This window comes from Cololabis saira, chromosome 24 (assembly GCF_033807715.1).
Source record: "Cololabis saira isolate AMF1-May2022 chromosome 24, fColSai1.1, whole genome shotgun sequence".
Lineage (NCBI taxonomy): Eukaryota > Metazoa > Chordata > Actinopteri > Beloniformes > Belonidae > Cololabis > Cololabis saira.
The window spans coordinates 20,316,404-20,340,318 of record NC_084610.1 but is presented as its reverse complement, the minus strand read 5'-3'; the positions used below and the strand labels follow the sequence as shown (position 1 = coordinate 20,340,318).

At 41.4% G+C, this 23,915-nt stretch overlaps 2 protein-coding genes across 2 annotated transcripts; both read left to right on the top strand.

Annotated features, from left to right (window-relative positions):
- Positions 1–4,103: 4,103 nt before the first annotated feature.
- LOC133425149 (ermin-like) lies at positions 4,104–10,094 on the top strand. The gene is made up of 2 exons (XM_061715830.1): positions 4,104–4,219; positions 8,840–10,094. The coding sequence occupies exon 2, from the start codon at positions 8,882–8,884 to the stop codon at positions 9,173–9,175; it is 294 nt and encodes a 97-aa protein (XP_061571814.1). The 5' UTR covers positions 4,104–4,219; positions 8,840–8,881; the 3' UTR covers positions 9,176–10,094.
- A 2,838-nt stretch (positions 10,095–12,932) lies between these two features.
- On the top strand, positions 12,933–21,509 carry LOC133424914 (zinc finger protein 513-like). The gene is made up of 5 exons (XM_061715496.1): positions 12,933–13,080; positions 14,923–15,048; positions 17,281–17,415; positions 18,496–19,151; positions 20,776–21,509. Exons 1-5 carry the CDS (start codon positions 13,041–13,043, stop codon positions 21,385–21,387), a joined length of 1,569 nt encoding a protein of 522 aa, XP_061571480.1. The 5' UTR covers positions 12,933–13,040; the 3' UTR covers positions 21,388–21,509.
- Positions 21,510–23,915: the final 2,406 nt, after the last annotated feature.

The window sequence follows — 23,915 nt, the reverse complement described above, 5'->3', positions numbered from 1 at the left end:
AATTATGACCTACTAGTCTAAACTTGTCTAAAATGTGTTGAAAAAGGTGATTTTAGAGTATTACATTTTCACAGAAGAAATTTTAAGACAGGTCAAGGTTGTCTTAAAGTTAAGAAAAAAGTCAAGATCAAATTTGAGAACTTTTATTTCAAGAATACTATTTATTCTTAAGTTTTTTCTTAAGAAGAAACTTAAGAAGAAAGTTGAGAAAATACTTAAGAACTTTTTTGGAGAATATGACTTCTTCTCTTTTTTTCTTCTTAAGACTGAACTTAAGAAAAAAAATGACACTTTTTTTTTTCTTAAGAATGTTTTGTGAATCCGGTCCCAGGATCTGGATCTGGTCTTCATGAACACCATCAGATAAAGTGATATAAACACATTTTTAAACCAGCATCACATGCTTCCAGTCTACTCGTGTCCACCACAACATCTCGGTGCCGGGGCCACGTGGACCCCGGGGGGGTCGGGCCTGTCGGGCTATGAATGTGTAAACAACCTCAGGAGACCTGCTCCAACAGAAGAGGCTCTGTGTCTGAGCAGTGGGAGGTCCTGAAGAGGAGAAAATAACTCCTAATCCCGCTCATCTGACTCATATTTATATTTAACAGCCTTGTGTGTTTTCTTGATGACCTGCAGCATGTGACTCGGGGTTTGTCGTGTGACACTGTCCCCTAGTGGCCGCGCGGGGGAGCTGCCTCTGCCGTTCAAGTGTTAAAATGAAGTTCAAGTGTTATAAATAACCATCATTTGGCCAAGGTTTGTGACCTAACTTCACTGTGTGCCTTGATGAGACATCAAAGAAGCCAGCAAGAATTATACAGTAATGAGAATCTTATATTGTTCATTAATTTTGCCTTATTTAACTTCATTTAACTATTTAATATCCAACCAATATGAATCCTTTATTTTTATTACAGAAAAGTGCACTTCGAGTTATTTTCAATACACATTACAGAGAACACACAACCAGATTATTTATTGAATCAAGATTACTGAAACTTGATGATTTGGTTAAGTTACAGACACTCACAATCATGTACACAGCTAAATGTAAATTATTACCAGAAAACTTACAATACATGTTTACTTTCAGTTTAAATAACGAAGATAGTCGTAGAAAATTTAATTTTAAACATTTATTTGCCCGAACAACCTTAAAGCAGATGAGCACTTCAATTGTTGGAATTAAGTTATGGAATTCATTAAATTATGATTTAAAGGGCTGTATAAACATATTTCAGTTTAAAAATAAATTTAAACAGAAAAAAATAGCAATGTATGGATGAAATAGTCTAAATATATAATATATGCGTATGGAGACAAGCAATTTATTTTCTTATTTTTATTTTCTTGTGATATTAACTAAGTAATACAGCAGACCATCTGTTATTATTGTTCAATTTTGTTTTGAGGGAGGGGCAGGTATAATAAGATTTTCTTCTTCCTGCTCCTTTCTGGTTATGGAATATGCTTTTGATTGTGTTGTCATTTTACTTGTTTGTTTCTTTTGTTTGCATATTTCCATGATCGGAATAAATAAAAATGAAATGAAATGAAATGAAAGATCCCCATGAAGCTGAACATGGGTGGGATTAACGGGAGGAAGGCGAGGAAATGAAAATCAGAGAAAGGATTCGCCTGAGGAAATGTGTTATGAGTTATGCAGTTGTAATGACTATAATTAATAATTATGAAACGCCGCACACGCTGGATTCAAATGATCTGGGGTCCTGCAGTAGTTTAGAATAATTAAGTTGTGTCTGGGATCTAAAGTAAAAGATCATGATCTAGCTACCAGTAAACACTGGGGTCATGAGGTCATGAATGTCAAGTACAAATAGGTGATGTGCGGCAGGAATCCTTTTTGACGTCTTTTCATCCTCTTTCCCGACATCATTACGGCCGATCGGTACATAGTTTATAATATGTGTGCCGAACTAGATCCAGACGTGTGCAGAACTATATCCAGACGTGTGCAGAACTAGATCCAGACGTGTGCAGAACTAGATCCAGACGTGTGCAGAACTAGATCCAGACGCGTGCAGAACTAGATCCAAACGTGTGCAGAACTAGATCCAGACGTGTGCAGAACTAGATCCAGACGTGTGCAGAACTAGATCCAGACGTGTGCAGAACTAGATCCCAGAACTGAAAAAAAAAACAAAAAAAAAATTATTCTCATTAAATTATGGAATCATTTTTCAAAATGTTTCAAGATATGCCTATTTGTGGAAAAAAATATGTAGTATTTGAGTTACATAAAAGCTTGTTATTTGTATTCTTCCTAATTGTCCTTGTGGTCAAGAACACCCAACACAAAAATGGTTTGGCCGCTGATCAAAATTTAATCATTTAATTCAACCATTAGAATGGTCAAAATGTCTGGTCAGCACAAGTCCGGTGCTCAGAAAAGAAGAGAAAAGAGAAGAAGAGAAGAAGAAAATAAAGGCCTCAGAGATTCTCTACACAAATATTTTAAAAAGGTGGTGACGGTGAAGCTGGAATTAATAAAGTCAGCGTAGAGCAAGGTAAGAAACAGTTACAACGTTTACCAACCTTGTAACTTAACCTAACTGGCTAGCTCTAATGTTAACGTCCATTAGCTTGTATAAAAACCTGAAGAGCAGAGGGAGAGGAGAGGAAGAGGAGAAGGAGAGATCCGGGCGCAGGGGGACCCATCTTAGATTATTTTGTCCGGGGCCCCGGCAGGACTGTCAGCTGGCCTGGTGTCCAGACCTGCAGACCAAACTGAACCAAACTGGACCAAGAGGAGGACTCGGTGTGTCTGCTCACTGAGACACTGAGATATTAGAACCTTAAAATGTTTATTTTAGTGGCCTGAGGCAGTTTTGGCTGTCAAGTGTCTGCTACACCTCTGCAAGGAATGGCTTATATCCGTTATTAATATGTGATATAATTAAAAATAAAGGTGTGCATTGAGATAGTCTGTGCAACATGAAGCTGACCCCCACGTTTAGGACTCATACTGACTAGGCCTGTGTTGAAAAAATCGATTTCCCAATTCTAAATCGATTCTCATATTAATTCCTAAAAATCGATTCATATGTCTAAAGATCGATTTTTTTTTTTTATGTTTTTTTTTTCATCATTACATTACAACTTTTGGTTATTTTTTTGTTTATCCCCAAAAAAGGAATGTTTTGTTGGACACGAGAATAACTGGTGTCATGTTTTTGCCTTTAAATATGTTTAAAGGTATGAAAACATTAAAGTGTTAGGTTATAATTGCATTAATTGTCTATATTTCATTACTTTATATACTGTCTTGGGGTTACATTTGCAAAAAATGCTAAAAACCAAATGCTCAAAAATTAAAAACCAAAATAGACCGAAAATGGAACAAATAAAAACGGAATGTGGGAAAAAATAAAACCGATTTCATCCGTCTCTGTTTCCTCCCTGGATCTGTTTGGTAATTCTGACCCACATGATGTTTCTAAAGCAGTTCTATCAGCATTCTGGGAGCTGATTGGTCCTTACAGCATCATTAGCTGCAATACTTGCTGTTTAATCTCAATATAATACTAGTAGTAATATTTTGCATAACTACAGTCATATAATTCATGCAACAGCTCAAAAAACAGTTTTAATAACACTAACCCAAATCAATATCGGAATCGAATCGAATCAAATCTTGATAATCGATTCTGAATCTTAAAAATCGGAATCGAATCGATTCTTGACACTTGAATCGATCCCCAGCCCTAATATTGATATTTTATGGCCGTACAACTTCTTACTTCTTCCAGATTGTTTATTTACTAGTACTCGGAGCCCATTTTCCAGAAGCAGACAGGAGGGTTTTTATGTTAAAATATTAGTTTCACTTTGATTTCAAGGATTATTTTGTTGGGTCTGGCTCTTGTGGTCTTCTTTCCTCTGAAAACCCGAGCAGGCTGAAATGTTGCATCATGAAAGGCAAAAGCAATTCTCCCACAGCCCTCACATGACGAGTCCTGCGTTCGCTGCCAGAACCGAACCCGCAGTGGGAACAGTTATCCCACATGGCTGAGCAGCGACAAAGAGTCCTGAGACGCTCCGAGCCAAGTGAGTCTGCCATGGACACTTGGATCCAGCAGAGTCCATGTGAGCAGCAGCAACAGACCTGCCGCCCTGAGCCGGTGGAGCTGCAGGACGTCCAGGTGGAGCCGCAGGACGTCCAGGTGGAGACGCAGGACACCTGACCTCCTCACAGGTAAACACTGACCTCCCACAGCTCTGTTTTCAGTCCTGGGGGATTTGGCGACTCCTGTGGTGACCAGTGTTGGGGTAGTTACTCAAAAAAAGTAATCCATTACATATTCCTAGTTACTTTAAAAAAAAGTAATCCCTTACACTACTTAGTTACTGGTTGCTGAAAGTAACTAGTTACATTACTAGTTACATTACTTTTGGATTACTCCCCAATATCACCTGAGCTGCACCATAACTCGATTGCCAATGAACAACATGTACAGGACTGTCTCAGAAAATTAGAATATTGTGATTTTCTGTACTGTAATTACAAAAACAAAAATGTCATACATTCTGGATTCATTACAAATCAACTGAAATATTGCAAGCCTTTTATTATTTTAATATTGCTGATCATGGTTTACAGCTTAAGAAAACTCAAATATCCTATCTCAAAAAATTTGAATATTCTGGGAATCTTAATCTTAAACTGTAAACCATAATCAGCAATATTAAAATAATAAAAGGCTTGCAATATTTCAGTTGATTTGTAATGAATCCAGAATGTATGACATTTTAGTTTTTTTTTATTGCATAACAGAAAATAAAGAACTTTATCACAATATTCTAATTTTCTGAGGCAGTCCTGTAGTTGGAACTTTATTACTGCAGTGCCCAGATCAGCACCAGAAGTCCCGTAAAATCCCGTAAAATCCCGTAAGATCACGTTAAAGGCTGATTTATGGTTCTCATACCTGCCAACATTGGGCTGTGAAAAAAAGGGAGATTTTCTGGGGTAGTGGTTGGAATGCTCCACTCACAACATCCCCGCCCTGATAAACAAGACGACTTTTAATGAGCTTTAAATCCATAGCTACAATGAAATGTGCTAAAATGTACCTCCCAAAATGATTCTACAGCCTTCTTGGAGCCAAATAAGTTTAGTATTAATAACAATAAAATACAATATTTGTAGAATTTTCCAGGTTCCCTTTGTCACCCAAGGACCTGTTGTAATTGTAGGTGTCAGACTTTGCAGCTTCAATCACTTTCTTGGAGGAACATACTTGTGGCCAGGGCTGGTATGGTTAATCTTGCAAGAAAGGAGTGCGCAAAGAGTAGAATTATCCATACTCATTGTGTTTTCTGTGAGGATATTTTCCACCATGCTGAATGACCTCTCTGAGCTTCATTGCTGTGAGGGATGCAGACCATTGCCTTCATCAGTGATGCCAGATTTGTAAAGCTCTCCTCTTTCCCTAGAAGAACCCAGAACCTTCAACTCTCTCTTCCTGTGGGAGATCCTTGCTTACTATGACTTGATTCTCCACCAACTCTTCCCTCAGCTTTTTTTCAAAGCATTTTCTCAAACAAAACAAATTTTCAAATTTTCAAATAACAAAATAACACATTTTAACCATTTTCCAAACAATAAAATAACTGAAAAAATCTGAAAAATGGTTCAAATATGTTATTGTGTAAGTTGAAAATTTTAAAATATGTTTATGTAATGCTTTGCTGATGAGAGAATATGTTTCTCTATTTTTCTTGTTTTTATGAGGGGAGATATTGTTTTTCGGCACTACCTTGTTCTCTATAGCTGATATAACATGGATTACTGTGGGATCAATAAAGTTCTTATTTTTGCCATCTGAGAAAATGAAACATATTATATTTGGTGCCTAACTGTTTCCCAGGTATATTAGTGCATGTGTGAATGAATAAATGAGAAGTAAAACGTACACTTCTTTGTAGAAAGGCGCTTTATGAAAATAAGTCCATTCACTTGTATTAGTTTACAGCGCAGTCTTGAACATCCAATATGGCGGCGACGTTGACGTATCGCAGCAGCTCCATGGGGCGGAGCTTGGACGTAGGCAGTGCTTTTGGGTTGGGTTGCCAGGTTTGTCAGGAACCCGTTAATATAATACATCCATGCAGGAACCCCGACACTTGAAACACCATTGACTCATTTCACTTTAAAATCGGGAGATAAGCGGGAGAAATTACAAATCGGGAGCAGGGCGGGAGAAATGGTTGAAAATCGGGAGACTCCCGCTTAAATCGGGAGTGTTGGCTTCTGCGTTACACCAACGCAGAACTTACGGCGTTGGGTATGCGGCGATGCGCACGGACGGTGTGTGTCGCCGCATACCCTATGCCGTAGGCACTGCGTCGATTTAACGCGGAACCATAAATCAGCCTCAAGTCAGACAAGTGTTGCAGCGCATGGTGAAGACGCATGAAAGGCAAGTTTGATTTTCTTTTCTGTTCTCCCGTTCTACATGTAGTTGAAAAGCTTAAAGTAACTAAAGTAATGTATTTTTTCTTGTCTTAGAGTAACTATAACGGGATTACCCAAATTACAACTGTAACGCGTTACATTACTGCGTTACTGGCGAATGTAATCTCGTTACAGTAACGCGTTACTTTGTAACGCGTTACACCCAACAATGGTGGTGACGGGGTGCAACTGCAGACACCACTTTAAAGGGTTAACACGTTTCCAAACACACATTCAGCTGGTTTTTATGGAAGAGTATTAGGGCCATGTAGGAGAAAAAATATTTGAGAGGGGAAGATTTTTTTTTATAGTCGAAATGTCGAGAAAAAAGTCGAAATGATGAGAAAAAAGTCGAAATGTCGAAATTAATGTTGAAGCACAATTTCGAGAAAAAAGTCGAAATGGTGAGGAGAAAAAAGTTGAAATATCGAGAATAATGTTGAAGTAAAATTTCGAGAAAAAAATTCAAAATGTTGAGAAAAAAGTCAAAATTTCGTGAATAAAGTTGAAATGTTGAGAAAAAAGGCGAAATTTTGGACTTTATTCTTGAAATTGCATTTCAACATTAATCTCGACATTTCGACTTTTTTCTCGAAGTGCACAATAAAAAAAAATCTTCCCCTCTCAAATATTTTTTCTCCTGCATGGCCCTAATTCTCTTCCGTAGGTTTTAAATCAAAAAAGGGAAAGAAGTTTGTGGGTGCATCCAGACAGAAACTTGAAAGCCACATCGGGCAGCTTTAAGGTCTGGTGGTTTGCTCATGTGGATGAAAGAATGTTTTTTATGCAGTCTTGACTCTTTAAAAACGTAAAACAGGACTCTCATGAAGCTCTGAACAGTTTCACCTGAAGCTTAATTTAATCTGACAAAAAACAACACTTTTGATGCACAGTTTCGTGTATTCGTGATATGAATCCTTTACGAGAACGGCAGATTTATAACTTGCTTTGAAAAGAGTTGAAAGTTATCAATGGCTTAGATTGAAGATGAGGCGTTTAACCTTTGAAGAAAAGTTACTTGGTGTGAGATAAAAACCTTGTTTTGCTTTCTGCTCCTCACCGGTGGAACAAACTTCCTGTAGACTTGAGGTCTGCTCCAACTGTCAACTCCTTTAAATCAGGGTTAAAAACATTACTGTTTACTGAAGTGTACTCTTAAATTAAATACTTACCTGTTGTAGCCTACTCTACTGCCCTTACTTTTTAATTAATTTACCTCTTTTCTTATAATTTTATTTAATTGTATTCGTTATTTACTGTTTAGTTGAGTCTCGCTGCTTTTAATGTTGATGTAAAGCATTTTGAATTACCTTGTGTTGAATTGTGCTATACCAGGGGTCGGCAACCCAAAATGTTGAAAGAGCCATATTGGACCAAAAACACAAAAAACAAATATGTCTGGAGCCGCAAAAAATGAAAAGTCTTGTATAAGCCTTAGAATGAAGACAACACATGCTGCATGTATCTATATTAATTATAATTGGGGAAAGATTTTTTTTTTCATAATGCACTTCGAAAAAAAAGTCGAAATGTCGAGAAAAAAGTCGAAATTTTGAGAAAAAAGTCGAAATGTCGAGATTAATAAGGAAAGGAAAAAGGAAGAAAAAAAGGGAAAAAAATAAGAAAAAAGAAAAAAAGAGAAAAAAAGGAAAAAAAGAAGAAAAAAAGGTCAAACATTTTTTACAAAGCTCCAGGAGCCACCAGGGCGGCGCTAAAGAGCCGCAGCGGCTCTAGAGCCGTGGGTTGCCGACCCCTGTGCTATACAAATAAACTTGCCTTGCCTTAAGGGCCCTGAACACCAGGGGGCGCTGCGGAGGGAGTGCTTCTCTAACCACGTCTACTTTAAGACTGTTCTTCGCAGTGATAACAAATGAGTAATCACTAGTAACTTCTGACCACGTGGAGGCGATCAGGCTGCTGTGTTGGCGTTGCCCCCTGACAATACTGCGTTAATGAGTAGGGACGGTCCGGCAGTCTTTCAGTACCAGTTAATCCCGCCAGAGGTTTGCTCCCCCGTGTGGTCAGGAGGGGTATGGCTACTTTGAGAGGCTTTAACTTCATTCTTAAAGTCTGATTTGACTTGGTTCTAACCTGAAAACGTTTGTATGATTTGATTGAAACTGGATCCGTCTTCGTTCCAGAGTTTGTGGTGAATAGAGGATGTTGCGTAACTGCAGCTACGACTGTCCAAGCCTCAGTCACTCAGGGTGGAGGTTCAAGCCTGAGTTCATTCATTAAAATCTCGTTAAAATTCCACACAGATGACAAACCTCCACACAGCAAAGAAAACCCCTCAATCCCAAACGTACAAGTATGTCAAAGGAAAATCGATGTCTCAGTTGATGTTCTTGTGTCCAGAGCTGCAGACATCCGGCTGCAGAGCGCAGGAGAGCGACGATCATGGACGCTGCAGATCAGCCGTCCATGGAGGACGGACACAAAAGCCAAGAGCTCGGTCCGACCCAGGCGGCATCCAGCAGAGGCAGCGAGGCGACGGAAGCCACAGAGGAGAAGAGAAACGAGGAAGGAGGAGGTCAAACGTCTCCTGAGATGAACGATGAAGCTGATGAAGATGAGGACGAGAAGAACAGCAGCTGTGAGACATCCAAGTACAAAACTGTGTCCTACAGGAGGATCCGCAAAGGAAACACCCGACACAGGATCGATGAGTTTGAGGCCATGGTTAACTTCTGATCACCTTCGTAGCTGTTTCTCCTCCTGCTCATGAGCCCTGGTGGTCACATGTAGAGAGATAGTGGACCCTGGCTAGAGCCTTGTGGTACTCCATTAGAAACGTTACTTTGGGCCAAGCCCCGTTCTGCTCGCTGGCTCTCCTGTGAATTACTAGTGATGATGCTGAACACCGTCTCCAGCTTCCAGTAGGTTTAGTCAGAACCGCTTGTGAAATATCTCGTGCAATTAGCATCTTTCTTCTCTTGTCTGCAGCACGATGGATAGATTTTAACATCAGCGAAAGACGCCAGTGTTACTGAATGTTGTTATGAGTTGTTTCATGCGCTTGATGAAGCGGTTTAAATTCACTGAAACATCAAACTACACAATTCAGTGTTTGTAAAATTGTATTTCGGGTCAAGGTGAATGTTAACTTGTTGGGACAAGCTTACATTTAAGTAAGACTGAGGGGAGGGGTCAACGCAGAGGTGAACTAGGATTGGCTCTCCTGTCTTCATATTTCTTCCTGTTTTACTTTAATCTGAAAATCTAATCTTACATCAGTTTCACCCGATCTATTCTCTGTACATCAGTTACAGTATATTGCATTGTTGAGAAGCTTATTTGTTTTGTGTCGGGTTTGCTTTCCCTGCATTTTGGTTTCTGTTGTGTCTCTTATCCAGAATAGTAGCTCTGCTGTCTAACACCAAAATCATATATATTTAAAATGATGCTGTAATGATTGAATATACAGTAGTACTACATTTAAGGTTTTTTAATTTGGAAAATGTTTAAAAGCCTAAAAATATCAAAGTATTCTGGATAATAAAAGCTGATATCAAACACGTAATTTTGTTTAACAGATGTTTACTACTTTTTTTATTTACCCTTTAACTATCATTTCACGTTTGGAGATTTAATTGTGAATGTACTGACACGTTTAAAGGAAAACTTTGATAAAAAAAAACAACAGCAGAATTTAATAAAACTGTAATACTTTATGAAATTAGTAATTTATGAAAGATGTTTAACATGTTGACTTTACTTACTTGTAAAGAAACTTTGAATAAAAACCTATGGACGTATTATTAACACTTTGTAGTGCTGCATAGTTTTTGTGGACTTCAGTGTCTGTAATAGTTATGATATAATATAATTACACTAAAGAGCTTAAAGCTTGATCTCAGAGGTATGTTCGCTCTAAAGGAATATAAATGTATATACTCAGAGGTGTCAAGTAACAAAGTACAAATACTTCGTTACCTTACTTAAAGGGATTGTGACATGAAAAACACATTTTTCTGGATTTTTTGTGTTTTGTTGGGTGTCTTGACATCAATTACACCCAAAAAACAACGAACTTTTAACATTCAGTGTATTGTGTGCTTTCTGGGATTTTCCGCATAACTATGCAAAAACGGCGCATGTGGTTTGGTGGCGGATCGTTACGTAACGATCCGCTAAATCACCGCCCCCTCCACCCAGCTCCCTGTCTCCTCTCCTCTCCAGCGCACCATAAAGGTTGATTTATGGTTCCGCGTTACACCGACGCAGACCCTACGGCGTAGGTTACGCGGCGACGCGCACCGTACGCTGAACCCTACGGCGTAGGCTCTGCGTCGATTTAACGCGGAACCATAAATGAGGCTTAACACGCCTCTTTTGTTCTAATCACCGGAGGAAAACTGCTAAGAAGACCCGCGGCCACTGACTGGACTTAAGATAAGGGGACAGTGCTGCTTGCATGCTTTTATTTTTATGATTGTTTGCTGTGGTTCGCCCTCCTGCTTTTCCGTGCATGCTTCGCCTGTCGCTCCGACGCCGCTGTGAGCGTATGGCTGGAGGAGGAGGAGGTTTGGAGGAGGAGCGGAGCAATGATTGACAGGAAAGGGGGGAAAGGAAGCATTTTTCACGGCGCAAAAAAACACTGTAATAAAAAGCCAGGAAAAGATTACTAGAGTGAAGTTTTTCTTGTTACACTCTTTTAGACACATTTGAGGGATGTTGCCCAAGACTTTTAATAGTGTTAAAAGCATGTTAAAAATGATGTCACAATACCTTTAAGTAGAAATTTTGGTTATCTATACTTCACTGGAGTAATTATTTTTCAGACGACTTTTTACTTTTACTCCTTACATTTTCACGCAATTATCTGTACTTTTTACTCCTTACATTTTAAAAACAGCCTCGTTACTCTATTTCATTTCGGCCTTTAATAAAAACTATCCAGTTAAATTGCTCCATCCGGATAGAGTGAATTTGGTTGTGGTTGTTTCAGATGTTCTTGTCCAGTTTTGTTCTTACATCCGTTCCCTCAGATTCCTGCAACTAAACTTGGATGTACATTCCAATAAAGGTTAGGATAAATGATAACATGCCTCTGAAGTTTGACTTTTTGCACCATTACAATACTTATAGGCAACTAGTCATCATATCTCCTGCTCTCTGAAACACATGTTAATGCTCAATAGTACACATATATGGTTCTTTAATATATTTGCATTATACTAAGATGCATTCATTTCCAATGGCTTTTCCCCCTTACATTACTTTTACTTTTATACTTTAAGTAGTTTTGAAACCAGTACTTTTATACTTTTACTCGAGTAAAAAACTTGAGATGATACTTCAACTTTTACAGGAGTATTTTTAAACTCTAGTATCTATACTTCTACCTGAGTAATGAATGTGAATACTTTTGACACCTCTGTATACTACTACTACTGTCATTTAGCAGACGCTTTTATCCAAAGCGACTTACATCTTAGACACACACTTGAACCTGAATTATTTTGAATTATAAATGTACTCTCTAATGTTTTTTTACTGAATAAATACAATCATTTCCTTTTGTGGATTTATAATATGTAGTTGATGATGACTATTTAAAATGACAAAAAGCATGTTTCCGACGCGGCTGCGAGCTTTGCCTCCGGAGAGTCCTCATAAAAACTACGACTCCCACAATGCCCCGCTGCTGTCAGTGACGTCAGCCGGCGCAGCTGCTGTCAGTGTTTAGTAGCAGCAACAAAAGACTCAAGTTCTCCACGACGTCTGCTCAACATCAGCCTTTCCGCGGACGATACCCCGAGTAGGTGCATCGGTGGGATCACGCCTCGTGTTCCAAGTTTTAGCTCTAGTTTCACGTTCAATCTGAAGTTTAATACAGAAGTTGAGCTGATTGGTAGCTAGAAGGATCCGACTATTTACTGCAAAACAACAACAGAGCGACTCCTTGAGTCAAGTTTTAAATAGATACATGTTTATTGTTTCTAGACGTATGTGTACTTTGCACTGTGACAGTTTTAACAAGGTTTATTTATGTATTTTTCCTGTATTATTGTGTTAAGGTGTTTCCACGTGTTCCAGGCAGTAGCCGGTGATTGCTGCCAGAATCGGATTTTTGTCAGATTTTCAGATTATCAAGCTCAAGAATGAGATCAAGTCATGTTTAGGCAAAGACAAATTTTCATTAACTGTATTTGGCCTTCAATCATTTTTTTGGCAGGTGAAAATGCCTATTTTGTGTTGTAATGGTCCTTTTAAAATAGTTAAAAGCAATCCTGTGAGCTCTAGTGTTTATATTATGAAGCTCAAGAATGAGATCAAATCATATTTAGGTAGAAACAACTTTTCATTAACTGTATTTGGCCTTTAATCCATTTTTGGCAGGTAAAAAGACCCATTTTCAGGGGAGAAATCCGATTCTGGCAGGCCACCGGTCGTGATGACCCCCGACCCGCTGGAGCCGGAGGGAGGAAGAGGAAGAGGAAGAGGAAGGAGCTGATGAGGAGGAGGATGATGATGATGATGACACTCTGGTAGCTGCCTGCCGGGCAGACGGACGGACGGACGGACGGACGCAGGAGCGAGCAGAGACGCCACGATGCCGCGGAGGAAGCAGTCCAACCCGCAGCCGGTGAAACGTAAGTTTTCCCTGCAGGTCCGAGTCCCTGAACACGGAACCAGGACCGAGGAGGAGGAGGAGGAGGAGGAGGAGGAGGAGGAGGAGGAGGAGGAGGAGGAGGAGGAGGAGGAGGAGGAGGAGGAGGAGGAGGAGACTGCTCCATGTTTGACACTTTTCCCCTCGAGTTTTAACTTTTCTGTTTGAAAGAAATGTGGAAATGTTTTCTAACTGCCACTACTGCAGGGGAAGACTAAACTACCGTGTTGTTCTGTTATCTGGTCCTGAATGTTCTGGTTCTTCCTCCTGCTGCTTCCTGTCTCCACTTCCTGTAGCCCTGCACCTGACCTCCCTCCCTCCTTCCTTTCTGTCTCTCTGACACCAGGTCCGGTTTGGTTACTGTCTCCATCCCTTCCTCTCCTTCGCTCACTCCCCTGATCAATCCTCTGATATCTCCCCTGCTCACTCCTGATCACTCCTCTGATCGCTCATCTGATCAATCCTCTGAGAGCTGAGAAACCTGATTCTCCTCCTGAATCCAGGTGGAGAATCAGATTTCTCCAGCTCTGCTTTCAGGCACATGCCTCGTTGATTAGGCGAGTGATCAATCGCCTGATCGCTTTTCTGATCACTCCCCCGATCACTCCTCTGATCAACCCTCTGATCACTCCCCTGATCAATCCTCTGAGCCTGACAGCAGAGTTGCAGAGCTGAGAAACCTGATTCTCCACCTGAATCCGTCTTTTTACTGCAGTTTTTATTTCCCGGTGTAGAAATAAAGACTCTAAACCAATACATTAATTTAAAGAGAATTTATGAACAAACCGGGGGAGTTTGTTTCTTTACGTGTCAAAGTGTCTCGTATCATCAGTCGTCTTCCTCTTCCTCCTCCTCCTCTCATCTTATCTCATCCTCCCTGGTTTCCTGTACCAGCCCCCGCCGCTCTTCCTCTCCCCTCCTCTTCCTCGTCTCGTCCTCGTGAATTAAAAACATTTAGTCCTTCTGTCTCTGTCCCGCGTCATCGTCTGTAAGGACGCCAGAGGTTCAGGGACCTGACCGTGTGTGTGTGTGTGTGGGTGTGAAGTTTAATTTCTCTTTAATTCAGAATTAAAATTAAATCTGATTTAAAATTTGTAAAAATGACCACGTAAACACCTAATTCCGAATGAAAATGGCTATTCCGAATTAGACTTAATTCTGAAGTAAGTGGCTGGTTTATTCCCATTTTAAATAGAATAATAGAATAATTCAGTGATCATGTTTACACTCATTCCTCTTTAAATTAATTCCGGTCTTTCTTTCTGCTCTTAATTAAAATGGGAATGAAATATATAATTAATTAATCAAATGTGTCATTAATTAATTAAATGCAGTTTTACATTTCATGATTCACACGCAACACGAAATCATTAATTAAATGTGTCATTAATTAATTAAATGCTGAAATAATAAATATCTTTTTTTACTTAAAATGAATTGTATTTTAATTAATTAATGACATATTTAATTCTAATTTTAATTAATGCCACATTTAATTAATGATATATTTAATTCCCATTTTAATTAATTAATGATGTATTTATTTATCCTCCATTGTGAAGAGCAGAGACCATTTATTTAATAAAAAGCTTGGAGGAAGTTAGTTTTTCTTCCGGTAGTTTAACCACCGGTCCGCCCCCTATCCAATCAGAACCTTCCCAACCCCCAGACCTTAAGAGAAAGCGGATAAAGCCCATCAAACGTGTTTTCCATGTAAACCTCAATTCAGAATTACTATTTCCATGTAAACTCAAAGGAAAATGGTTTAATTGAGAATTATTATATTAAAACATCATGTAACCGTGTCCACTGTGTGTCTGTGCAGTGGAGTCGGAGGCCGGCGGCCCGGCGGTGTGTGAGCCCAGCTGCCTGGTGCTGGACCGGGACTTCCTGCTGAGCGGCGAGCTGGAGTTCGGAGACGCCGACATCTTGGGTCTGGAGCGGGAGGCAGGTCAGTGACGCCGGACGAGGAACCGGATTCTCCAGGACCGGAGGTGGAAATGCTGACGTATGAAACTTTAACCGGGCTCTTAGAGATTCAGGAGGACGTTCAGGTTCTGAGTTACCTGAGAGGGCGCCACCCCCGCGTAACTGGGTCAGCACCATCAAACGCAGTCCGGGGTCGGTCCGCCGTGGGTCCTCTATTGGTCGGGTGTTGGTTCAGGACCAGGAGCCAGATTCACCAATATGTTCTTAAGAACGATCTTAAGAAATGTCTTAAGATCTAAAATTAAGAAGTTCATAAGAAAGTTCTTAAGTGAAATTCCTCAATATTTTCTTAAGAACTGTCTTAAGAACTGTAATTTCTTACCAATTTCTTATTTTTCCTACTTAAGAACTTCTTAAAATATGTAATTTCATTGCACGCGCCAACAAACAACATTTATAGGTAGTTTGGTCTTAACCGTCAGTCACTCACTAAACATGGAGAAGGAGAAAAAGAGATGCAGGAACTTTTCAAGGTTATGGTGGATGAGATTAATGTGTGAAAAAAAAATACTATTGGGGAAAATTAATAATAATTAACTACCATGCTAACTAACATGCTAACATGCTAACAGTTAACAGGCTCCTTGTGTAATTAATTACAAAGTATATCCTCAAACTATGACCTACTAGTCTAAACTTGTCTAAAATGTGTTGAAAAAGGTGATATTAGAGGCTTTTACCTTTTCACAGAAGAAATGTTAAGACAGGTCAAGGTTGTCTTAAAGTTAAGAAAAAAGTCAAGAACAAATTTGAGAACTTTTATTTCAAGAATACCATTTATTCTTAAGTTTTTTATTAAGAAGAAACTTAAGAAGAAAGTTGAGAAAATACTTTTTTGGAGAATATGACTTCTTCTCTTTTTTCTTCTTAAGACTGAACTTGACACTTAAGAAGATTTTTTTTTCTTAAAAATGTTTTGTGAATCCGGCCCCTGTTCTGTAAACATCAACAGTTCTTCTGGAGGAAGTTCTCACCAACAACCGTCTCCGTCCTCATTGGGACCTCAGCTGCCCCTTTTCCACCAAACCGGTTCCAGGGCTGGAGCCAGTTCTTTGTCCGTGGAAACAGAAAGCCCGGTTCCAAACTCAGCACTGGCCTAGGACCAGAACCAGCCTGGAACCGGTTTGGTGGAAAAGGAATAAGCATGACCTTTCCTGAAGCAGAGGACGTGGGAGAAATCTGTAATCTGCTCATCTAAAGTAGGAATGGGTGATATTTTACCGTTCACGATAAACCGTCAAAAAAATTTCCCACGGTAAGAATTTATCATCTCACGGTAAAAACAATAAATTCCCGTTGATGATGTTTTTGTGTAAAACTGATTTATGGTTCTGTGTTAAATCCACGCAGAAGGATGGAAGGAAATGAGAGAGAAAGAAAGAAAGAAAGAAAGAAAGAAAGAAAGAAAGAAAGAAAGAAAGAAAGAAAGAAAGAAAGAAAGAAAGAAAGAAAGAAAGAAAGAAAGAAAGAAAGAAAGAAAGAAAGAAAGAAAGAAAGAAAGAAAGAAAGAAAGAAAGAAAGAAATGAGCATGAGCCAGAAAGAAAGAAATGAGCTAGAAAGAAAGAAAGAAAGAAAGAAAGAAAGAAATGAGCCAGAAAGAAAGAAAGAAAGAAATGAGCCAGAAAGAAAGAAAGAAAGAAATGAGCCAGAAAGAAAGAAAGAAAGAAAGAAATGAGCCATAAAGAAAGAAAGAAATGATCCTGAAAGAAAGAAAGAAAGAAAGAAATGATCCAGAAAGAAAGAAAGAAAGAAAGAAAGAAAGAAAGAAAGAAAGAAATGATCCTGAAAGAAAGAAATTATCCAGAAAGAAAGAAAGAAATGATCCTGAAAGAAAGAAAGAAAGAAAGAAATGATCCTGAAAGAAAGAAAGAAAGAAAGAAAGAAAGAGAAAGAAATCGTCATTTTTATCGTTATTGGGATAAATGCCAGAAATTATCGTGATACATTTTTTAGTCCATACCGCCCATCCCTAATCTAAAGATGTTGTTTTCTTTTCTTGTTCTCGTGTAAACGAGCAGACGAGTCAAATGCAAGTACTATTTTGACTCCCAGAATGCACCTGTCCTCGTTAGTGGTTGTTAGTGACTGAGCGGCACAATAGACTCCCGGTTAGAAACGCCTTCTGTTAGTGATGACATCACCAGTCTGGCCACGCCCACAGACGACCGCGTCGTCTCCTCTGTTTCTCTCCAGGCATGACGGTCTTCTCTCTGAGCGTGGAGGACGACCCCTCGGCGCCAGCAGACTCCGCCTTCCCGCCGTTCCTGTCCTGTAAAGGCTGCGGTCAGCTGCTGGAGGACACGCCCCTGGGGGCGGGATTCTCCCTCGGTAACGCCTCCTCACGCCTCCTCAAATCTCCTCACCACTGGTGTTGTTTTTATCAGCCTGCTTCAATTTTAGTTTAGTCTTTGGGTCAAGCTACCATTTTAGTTTTCATTATTTTTAGTCACGTTCATTCTCCTTTTTAGTCCTGAGCATTTTAGTCTTATTTTAGTCAGAATTGTCCAGGACCATTTTAGTCTATTTTTTGTCAAAGATTGTATTTATCCAAACGCATTTTAAATTCAAACAAGTTTATCTTCTTATTATATTATTGTTACCTTATAGACTCAAGAATACATTCATTCCAGATACAGAAGACTCTAATTTGAGTTTACAACATATTTATTTTTCCGCATTTCTCCCCGTCCTTTTCTTTTTCAACGACACATTGGGTTTTCTTTTCCACGTCTATGTAGGAAAGTGTATCCAAAGATGGATCTTCTTCTCCCCCCCAGAGCAGATCCCTGCGTTTCTCTATGTAACTTTGTTTTTAATTGACGTGAACCTGGGCGATATTTTACCGTTCACGATATACCGTCAAAAAATAATCTCCCGGTAAAAACGATAAATTCCCATTATTAATTCAATTTAATTGGTGTAGTTTAGTAGCATTTAGTATTCTTTTAGATTGATGATTTGTGGGCTCCAAAGACTGAATGTGATGATAGATTTATAGTTAAAAAGGTGGAGTTGAATTGGTATTTTTTTTTATCGTTATCGGGATAAATGCCAGGAATTATCGTGATAAATGTTTTAGTCCATACCGCCCATCCCTAGAACTGATTCCTGATTCTCCGCTGCAGTGACTGGGATTGAGGACTAACGTCACCCAGCAGAACTAAACCAGAGAAACTACTGAAAACATGAAAATGAAGACACATTTTAGCAGAGTTTTTATTTTGTAATCTACATTTTAGTCTAATTTTTATTCTTCTACGATATTGCATTATATATTTATCATTATCGTCACATGACCAGCATTTTCGTTGCGTCTCGTTTTCCTCGGGTGATAAAGGTTCGATGACGACGATATTTAGTCCTAATTTTCGTTGACGAAAGTGTCTGTTTCCGTCTGTTTTCCTGCAGGTGTGGGCCTGGATCTGGGGGCAGAGCTCTACTGCCTGAGCTGCGAGGAGGGGCTGCAGCGCGCCGCCTCCATCGACTCCTCCCAGGTGGAGGACTCCAACCTCTCCGACAGGTCCAGCGGCGGCGGTGCCCCCCGGAAGCGCAGAGGCCCGGGGACCGGCAGCGGCGACCTGGAGCCCAGGCGCTACTCGTGCTCGCTGTGCACCTTCGTGTCGCGTTACTCCAACCACCTCAAGCGCCACATGAGGACCCACGACGGCCAGAAGCCGTACCGCTGCCCCGTCTGCCCCTACGCCTCGGCGCAGCTGGTCAACCTGCAGCGCCACGGGCGCACGCACACGGGCGAGAAGCCGTACGGCTGCCCGCAGTGCAGCTACGCCTGCAGCTCGCTGGGCAACCTGCGGAGGCACCAGCGCATGCACGCGCAGGAGCGGCAGCAGCGCAGGGAGAAGAAGAAGCGGGGCCGGCGGAAAAAGAGCGTCTCTGAGGACGCGGTGTCGGACCTGACCCTGCGGGTGTCCCAGGACGCGGCGTTCCTGCAGGCGTCCGGCGCCCTGCCCGTGCTGCTGTTCCCGCTCTGCTGCCGCGCCTGCGGCCGCACGCTGGAGGAGGCCGACCTGGAGGGGGACAAGGAGCTGGACGCAGACGGAGGACAGGTGCGTCATTCAATTTTCCAACGCTTGGGGAATTCTGCTTCAGAAAAGCCGACATCGAAGGAACAATGACTGCCACTATAAAAATGGTTATTTTATCGATTAGTCGACTAATCTGATGAGTAATTAGACGATTATTCTGATTATTTTTCTGTTTGATTAATAAAAGCCATAATGTATCAAATAAATATAATAATATAGTTTATTTTTTCACAAAATAATAGATTTGCTAAATTGATTTCCAAATATTTGCAATTAAATTATTTGTCATTTTTTTTTTTTTTTTCTATGAAACAACAGGAAACAGGCTGGTGGGAGGTGTGGTTGTTATGGCGTCTAATCTCCATGGCAACAGCGATTTAGAGATGCACCGATCAGGGTTTTGAGGACCGATCTCCAAAAGCAGTATCTGCTGATCCCGATATTTCTGATCAAAGATCAAAACCTGACATCCATAAATTCGTCAATATTGTTGTCTCATGTACAACACTGTCTGTATTATTAGGTATCAAAATGAGGAGATGAGAAAGTATCATCAATTGACTGTTTTATTTCCGGCTCTAAAGACTCTTAGAGACGACTTACACTCCTGTAGCTTACTAGTTTAAGTTTTCCTGTGGTAATAAATGTGTACAACACAACATGTGCGGTGCACCAACACAGACAACAGTAGACATGTCACTCTCTTAGAGTATAAACCTTAGTTTTCCTGTGGAGGAAAGGAAGGAATTCAATCCTAAAATAAAAATGAGTTCTGAATTATTAAGCTTTTCTAAAGTTTTAGCGAAAGCAGCCATAGCGTGTGAGGAAACTCTTGTGAGTGAAGCTCAACTCTTCACACTAGAGCTCAACATGTCCCTCGTGAAGCGACTGACACGACAGCATGAGGGTTGGTGAAGGTTAGTGAAGGTTAGTGAGGGTTAGTGAGGGTTAGTGAGGGTTAGTGAGGGTTAATGAGGGTTAGGGTTGGACGTGACTGTATATAGTCTGGTATAACTCCGGCGGACATTCATCAGTGAAATATTTACGACTCGGCAGCGCGTACCTGGAACCAAGCAGCTAATGACGTGTTTAAACCCGATCTCTTCTACAACAGAAAGCGGCTGATGAGCAAAGCATATGAATTCATTTCCTTACGATGTGGTTCTTTATTTTTCTTGCTGTTGCTGCTGTCGTTTATACATCTGTTATGTTCAGCTGAGTTAGCGCCGTTGCTGCTTTTTTCTCCGCCTTAGTGGCGGCAGACGTTGAAAACTCAATATACTCCTTCGTGTGAGAAACTTTCAAATGTCTTATCAGCTTTGTTGTGTTCAAATTCTTTTATAACATCCATTCTCGGGGTATTTCCTTTGCACACATTTTGCAAACTGCAAATTTGTTGTCCTATTCGGACATTGTAAAACTCCCTCACCGGCAGCGCCATTTTCAGTGTTGATGTTTTCTAGAGACTGACATGCCTCCTTAGGACACCTGTCATCGAATCGGACCGATTTTAACTAGTTTGAGAACTCCGATCAAAACCGATAGGGGCATTATCGTCCGATCCCGATCCGTAGGCGTTCGATCGGTGCATCTCTACCAGCGATGAGCCGTTCTTCGCTTTGACGCGTGTGTGTTTTTCATCCAGGTGTGTCGCCGCTGCTCGCTGGACCTGCTCGCCAAAGACGGCTCGGGACGTCCGTGCAGCCCCGGCGCTCCCCGGGGGTCCCGGCGGGGGGGGCGGAGCTCCAAGCTGTACCGCTGCCCCCACTGCCCCTTCCTGTCCCGCTACCCCAACCACCTGGCGCGCCACGCCCACATCCACTCGGAGGAGAAGCCCCACCGCTGCCCGCAGTGCGCCTACACCTCCTCGCACCTCGACAACCTCAAGCGCCACATGCGCGTGCACACGGGCGAGAAGCCCTACCAGTGCCCGTCGTGCAGCTACGCCTGCGGCAACCTGGCCAACCTGCGGCGCCACGAGCGCATCCACTCGGGCGCCAAGCCCTTCCACTGCAGCATCTGCGGCTACTCGTGCAACCAGAGCATGAACCTGAAGCGCCACATGCTGCGGCACACGGGCGAGAAGCCGTACGGCTGCGGCGAGTGCGGCTACACCACGGGCCACTGGGACAACTACAAACGCCACCAGAGGAAACACGGACACAACACGGACAGCTGGGACAAGCACGACCCCGCGGGCGCCGGCTGGGGCGGCCACGCCGCCGAGAGCCAGAGTCCGGGGCAGGAGCACAGCTAGGTGTGTGTGTGTGTGTGTGTTTGTCTGAGTGTGTGTGTGTGTGTGTGTGTGTGAGAGAGAGAGCTTCCAAGACCACTGAGCCTTCTTCACTGAGCCGCTCTCCTGTTTTCACCCGTTCTCCTTCCGTGTTTACCGGGATCCTTCACAGGTGATTACCGTATTTTCGCGACCATAAGGCGCACATAAAAAATTTTTTTCTTTTTAAAAATGTGCTGTGCGCCCAATGAAACGGTAGTTCGGAAATACGGAGAAAAAAACCTTTAAATTCAGGATCATTGTGTAAATGGGATTTTTAAACAGAAGGAAACAAAACTCTAATCCACATGGGTGTGTGTGTGTGTGTGTGTGTGTGTGTGTGTGTGTGTGTGTGTGTGTGTGTGTGTGTGTGTGTGTGTGTGTGTGTGTGTGTGTGTGTGTGTGTGTGTGTGTGTGTGTGTGTGTGTGTGTGTGTGTGTGTGTGTGAATACACTGGTGAACCTCCAGCTCAGGTCAGAATTAAACTCAGGTGCCTTGGACAAACTGAACGACTGTAATGCTGCACTGACTTGTGTGTGTGACATGTGTGTGTTACATGTACACACACGTAACAGAGAGTAAGTCTCTTTTCTCTCGTCCTCCATCTCCGTCACCAACATCTTGAGTCTGAACCTGCTCATCCAGCAGGGTTTTTTTCCTCTGCATTTTTTGTGCCCGAGTGATGCATCTCAGCGTCTGTTTTAAACACTGTTTTTTTATGGTTTTTTTTTTTTTCCTGGATTGAATTTGTCGGTTTATTTCCAAGATAACAGCAGTCGGGTGGAAAATGTTCTTTAATAAAAGCGTGTTTCAGGAATAGAAATAACACATTTAATTATTTTTGTTTCCCTGCTTGTTTCACTGCTGCAAAGTTGAGCTAAAGGAAGATTTCAGAGCTTTACGAGTCGACGGGAAGCAGGATGAACGTTTATGAAGGACAAAACGACATGAACCAAAGCATTTTTGTGTCCAGAATTTAAAATGTGTTTTAATAAAATGGACAATGTTAGCACTGTGGAAAACGGGGAAAATAAATGTCTATTTTTAGCCTCTGACAAGGAAAAAATGTTCCACAGACAGGGTGGAGTGGACAGACAGACGTAGCCTTGTATGTCTGTTGGGACTGGTGATGCTGACGGCTACAGATGTCCTTTTATACACTTTTTGTACACTTAGGGCCAAATCCACAAAGAATAGATTGCGCCCGCAAATAGCGTTGTGAATTGCGCCGCATTTGCGCCCGCAATTTGCCCCGCTTTAAGGTCCTATTCACAAAAGATTTTGCTCTAATGATATACCGGGGCAAACACGCCCATAAAGTTTTGCAGCTGAGTGCAATTTTCCCTTGTCTGAGTAAGTGAGCGGAGCTGTTTCCAGTGTTCTCCATATTTCAGCACACAGATTGGTCCATAATGAAAACTGCAGAGAGCACAACAGCCTCAACTTTCACGTATTTGTACTTCTCTAGTATTTCGCATGTATGACATAAGCTAATGAAATGTCAAATGTTAAGAGGCTTTGCACATTTACGCACAAGGCACAGCACCGGTCACTTCATTAACGCCGGATCGGGATCAGATCAGGATCTGACGGTAATTCATGTTCTGTGTTTTGCTACACACACCTACAGGTCAGCTGTTAAACACACACATTCTAGATTTATATGTTTATATGGAGGAATTGTTTGTAATAAAGCAGCCCCTAACTGTATGGATGAATCCTGAGCTCCGTCCTGTTATTTTTAAATCTGAGATAAGTCCACAACCCCACGTGATCTGACTGTGTACAGTCATGTCTGATTTCACCCTTAATATCATTCAGTATCACACAGGCTTGAATGATATTGAAGAGAGAGAGAAACAGAGACAGACGGGGAGTGAGGAGTTTGCGCGCAGTTAATACACGCTTCGAAAAGACGGTATTTGCTCCACTATTTTTGCGTGTGGCAAATAGCGCTGGCCTTTGTGAATTAGACGGTTTTTGCAATGAGGCTTATTTGCATAGAAAGGGGGCCATTTTGCGCCGAATGTATGAATATTACCTAATTTACATGCATGCAAATGGCACCGGCGCACCATGACACCATTTGCTTGGCAGCGCAGTTTGTGGTGCAATTCGCCCTTTGCGGGTGCAAGACGCTCTCTTTTTGTCTCATTTGCACCGGTTTAGCAGCCGCAAAAGCCGCGCAATCCTTTTGTGGTTTTGGCCCTTATAAAGTAGAAATGACCTGGGTCTGTCTGCAGGATCCACTTCCACACCGACATGCACCGACGCCTCTGTGGGGTCAGAGGTTGGAGTTCAGCCCCCTCAGCCCTGGACTCTTCCAGGTGGGGATCAGCCGCCGGTCGTAACCGTGTTTTTTGTGTCTCCGGCGTTCAGTCACGTCGATCAGCGACGTCAAACTAAACCAACGTTAATTAACATGTCTTTTTTTCAGCCGGAGAAGTGAGAGTTTATTTTTGGGCGACTGGTTTGTGTATGAAGACAAATAAGACGTGAACATGTTGGAAATG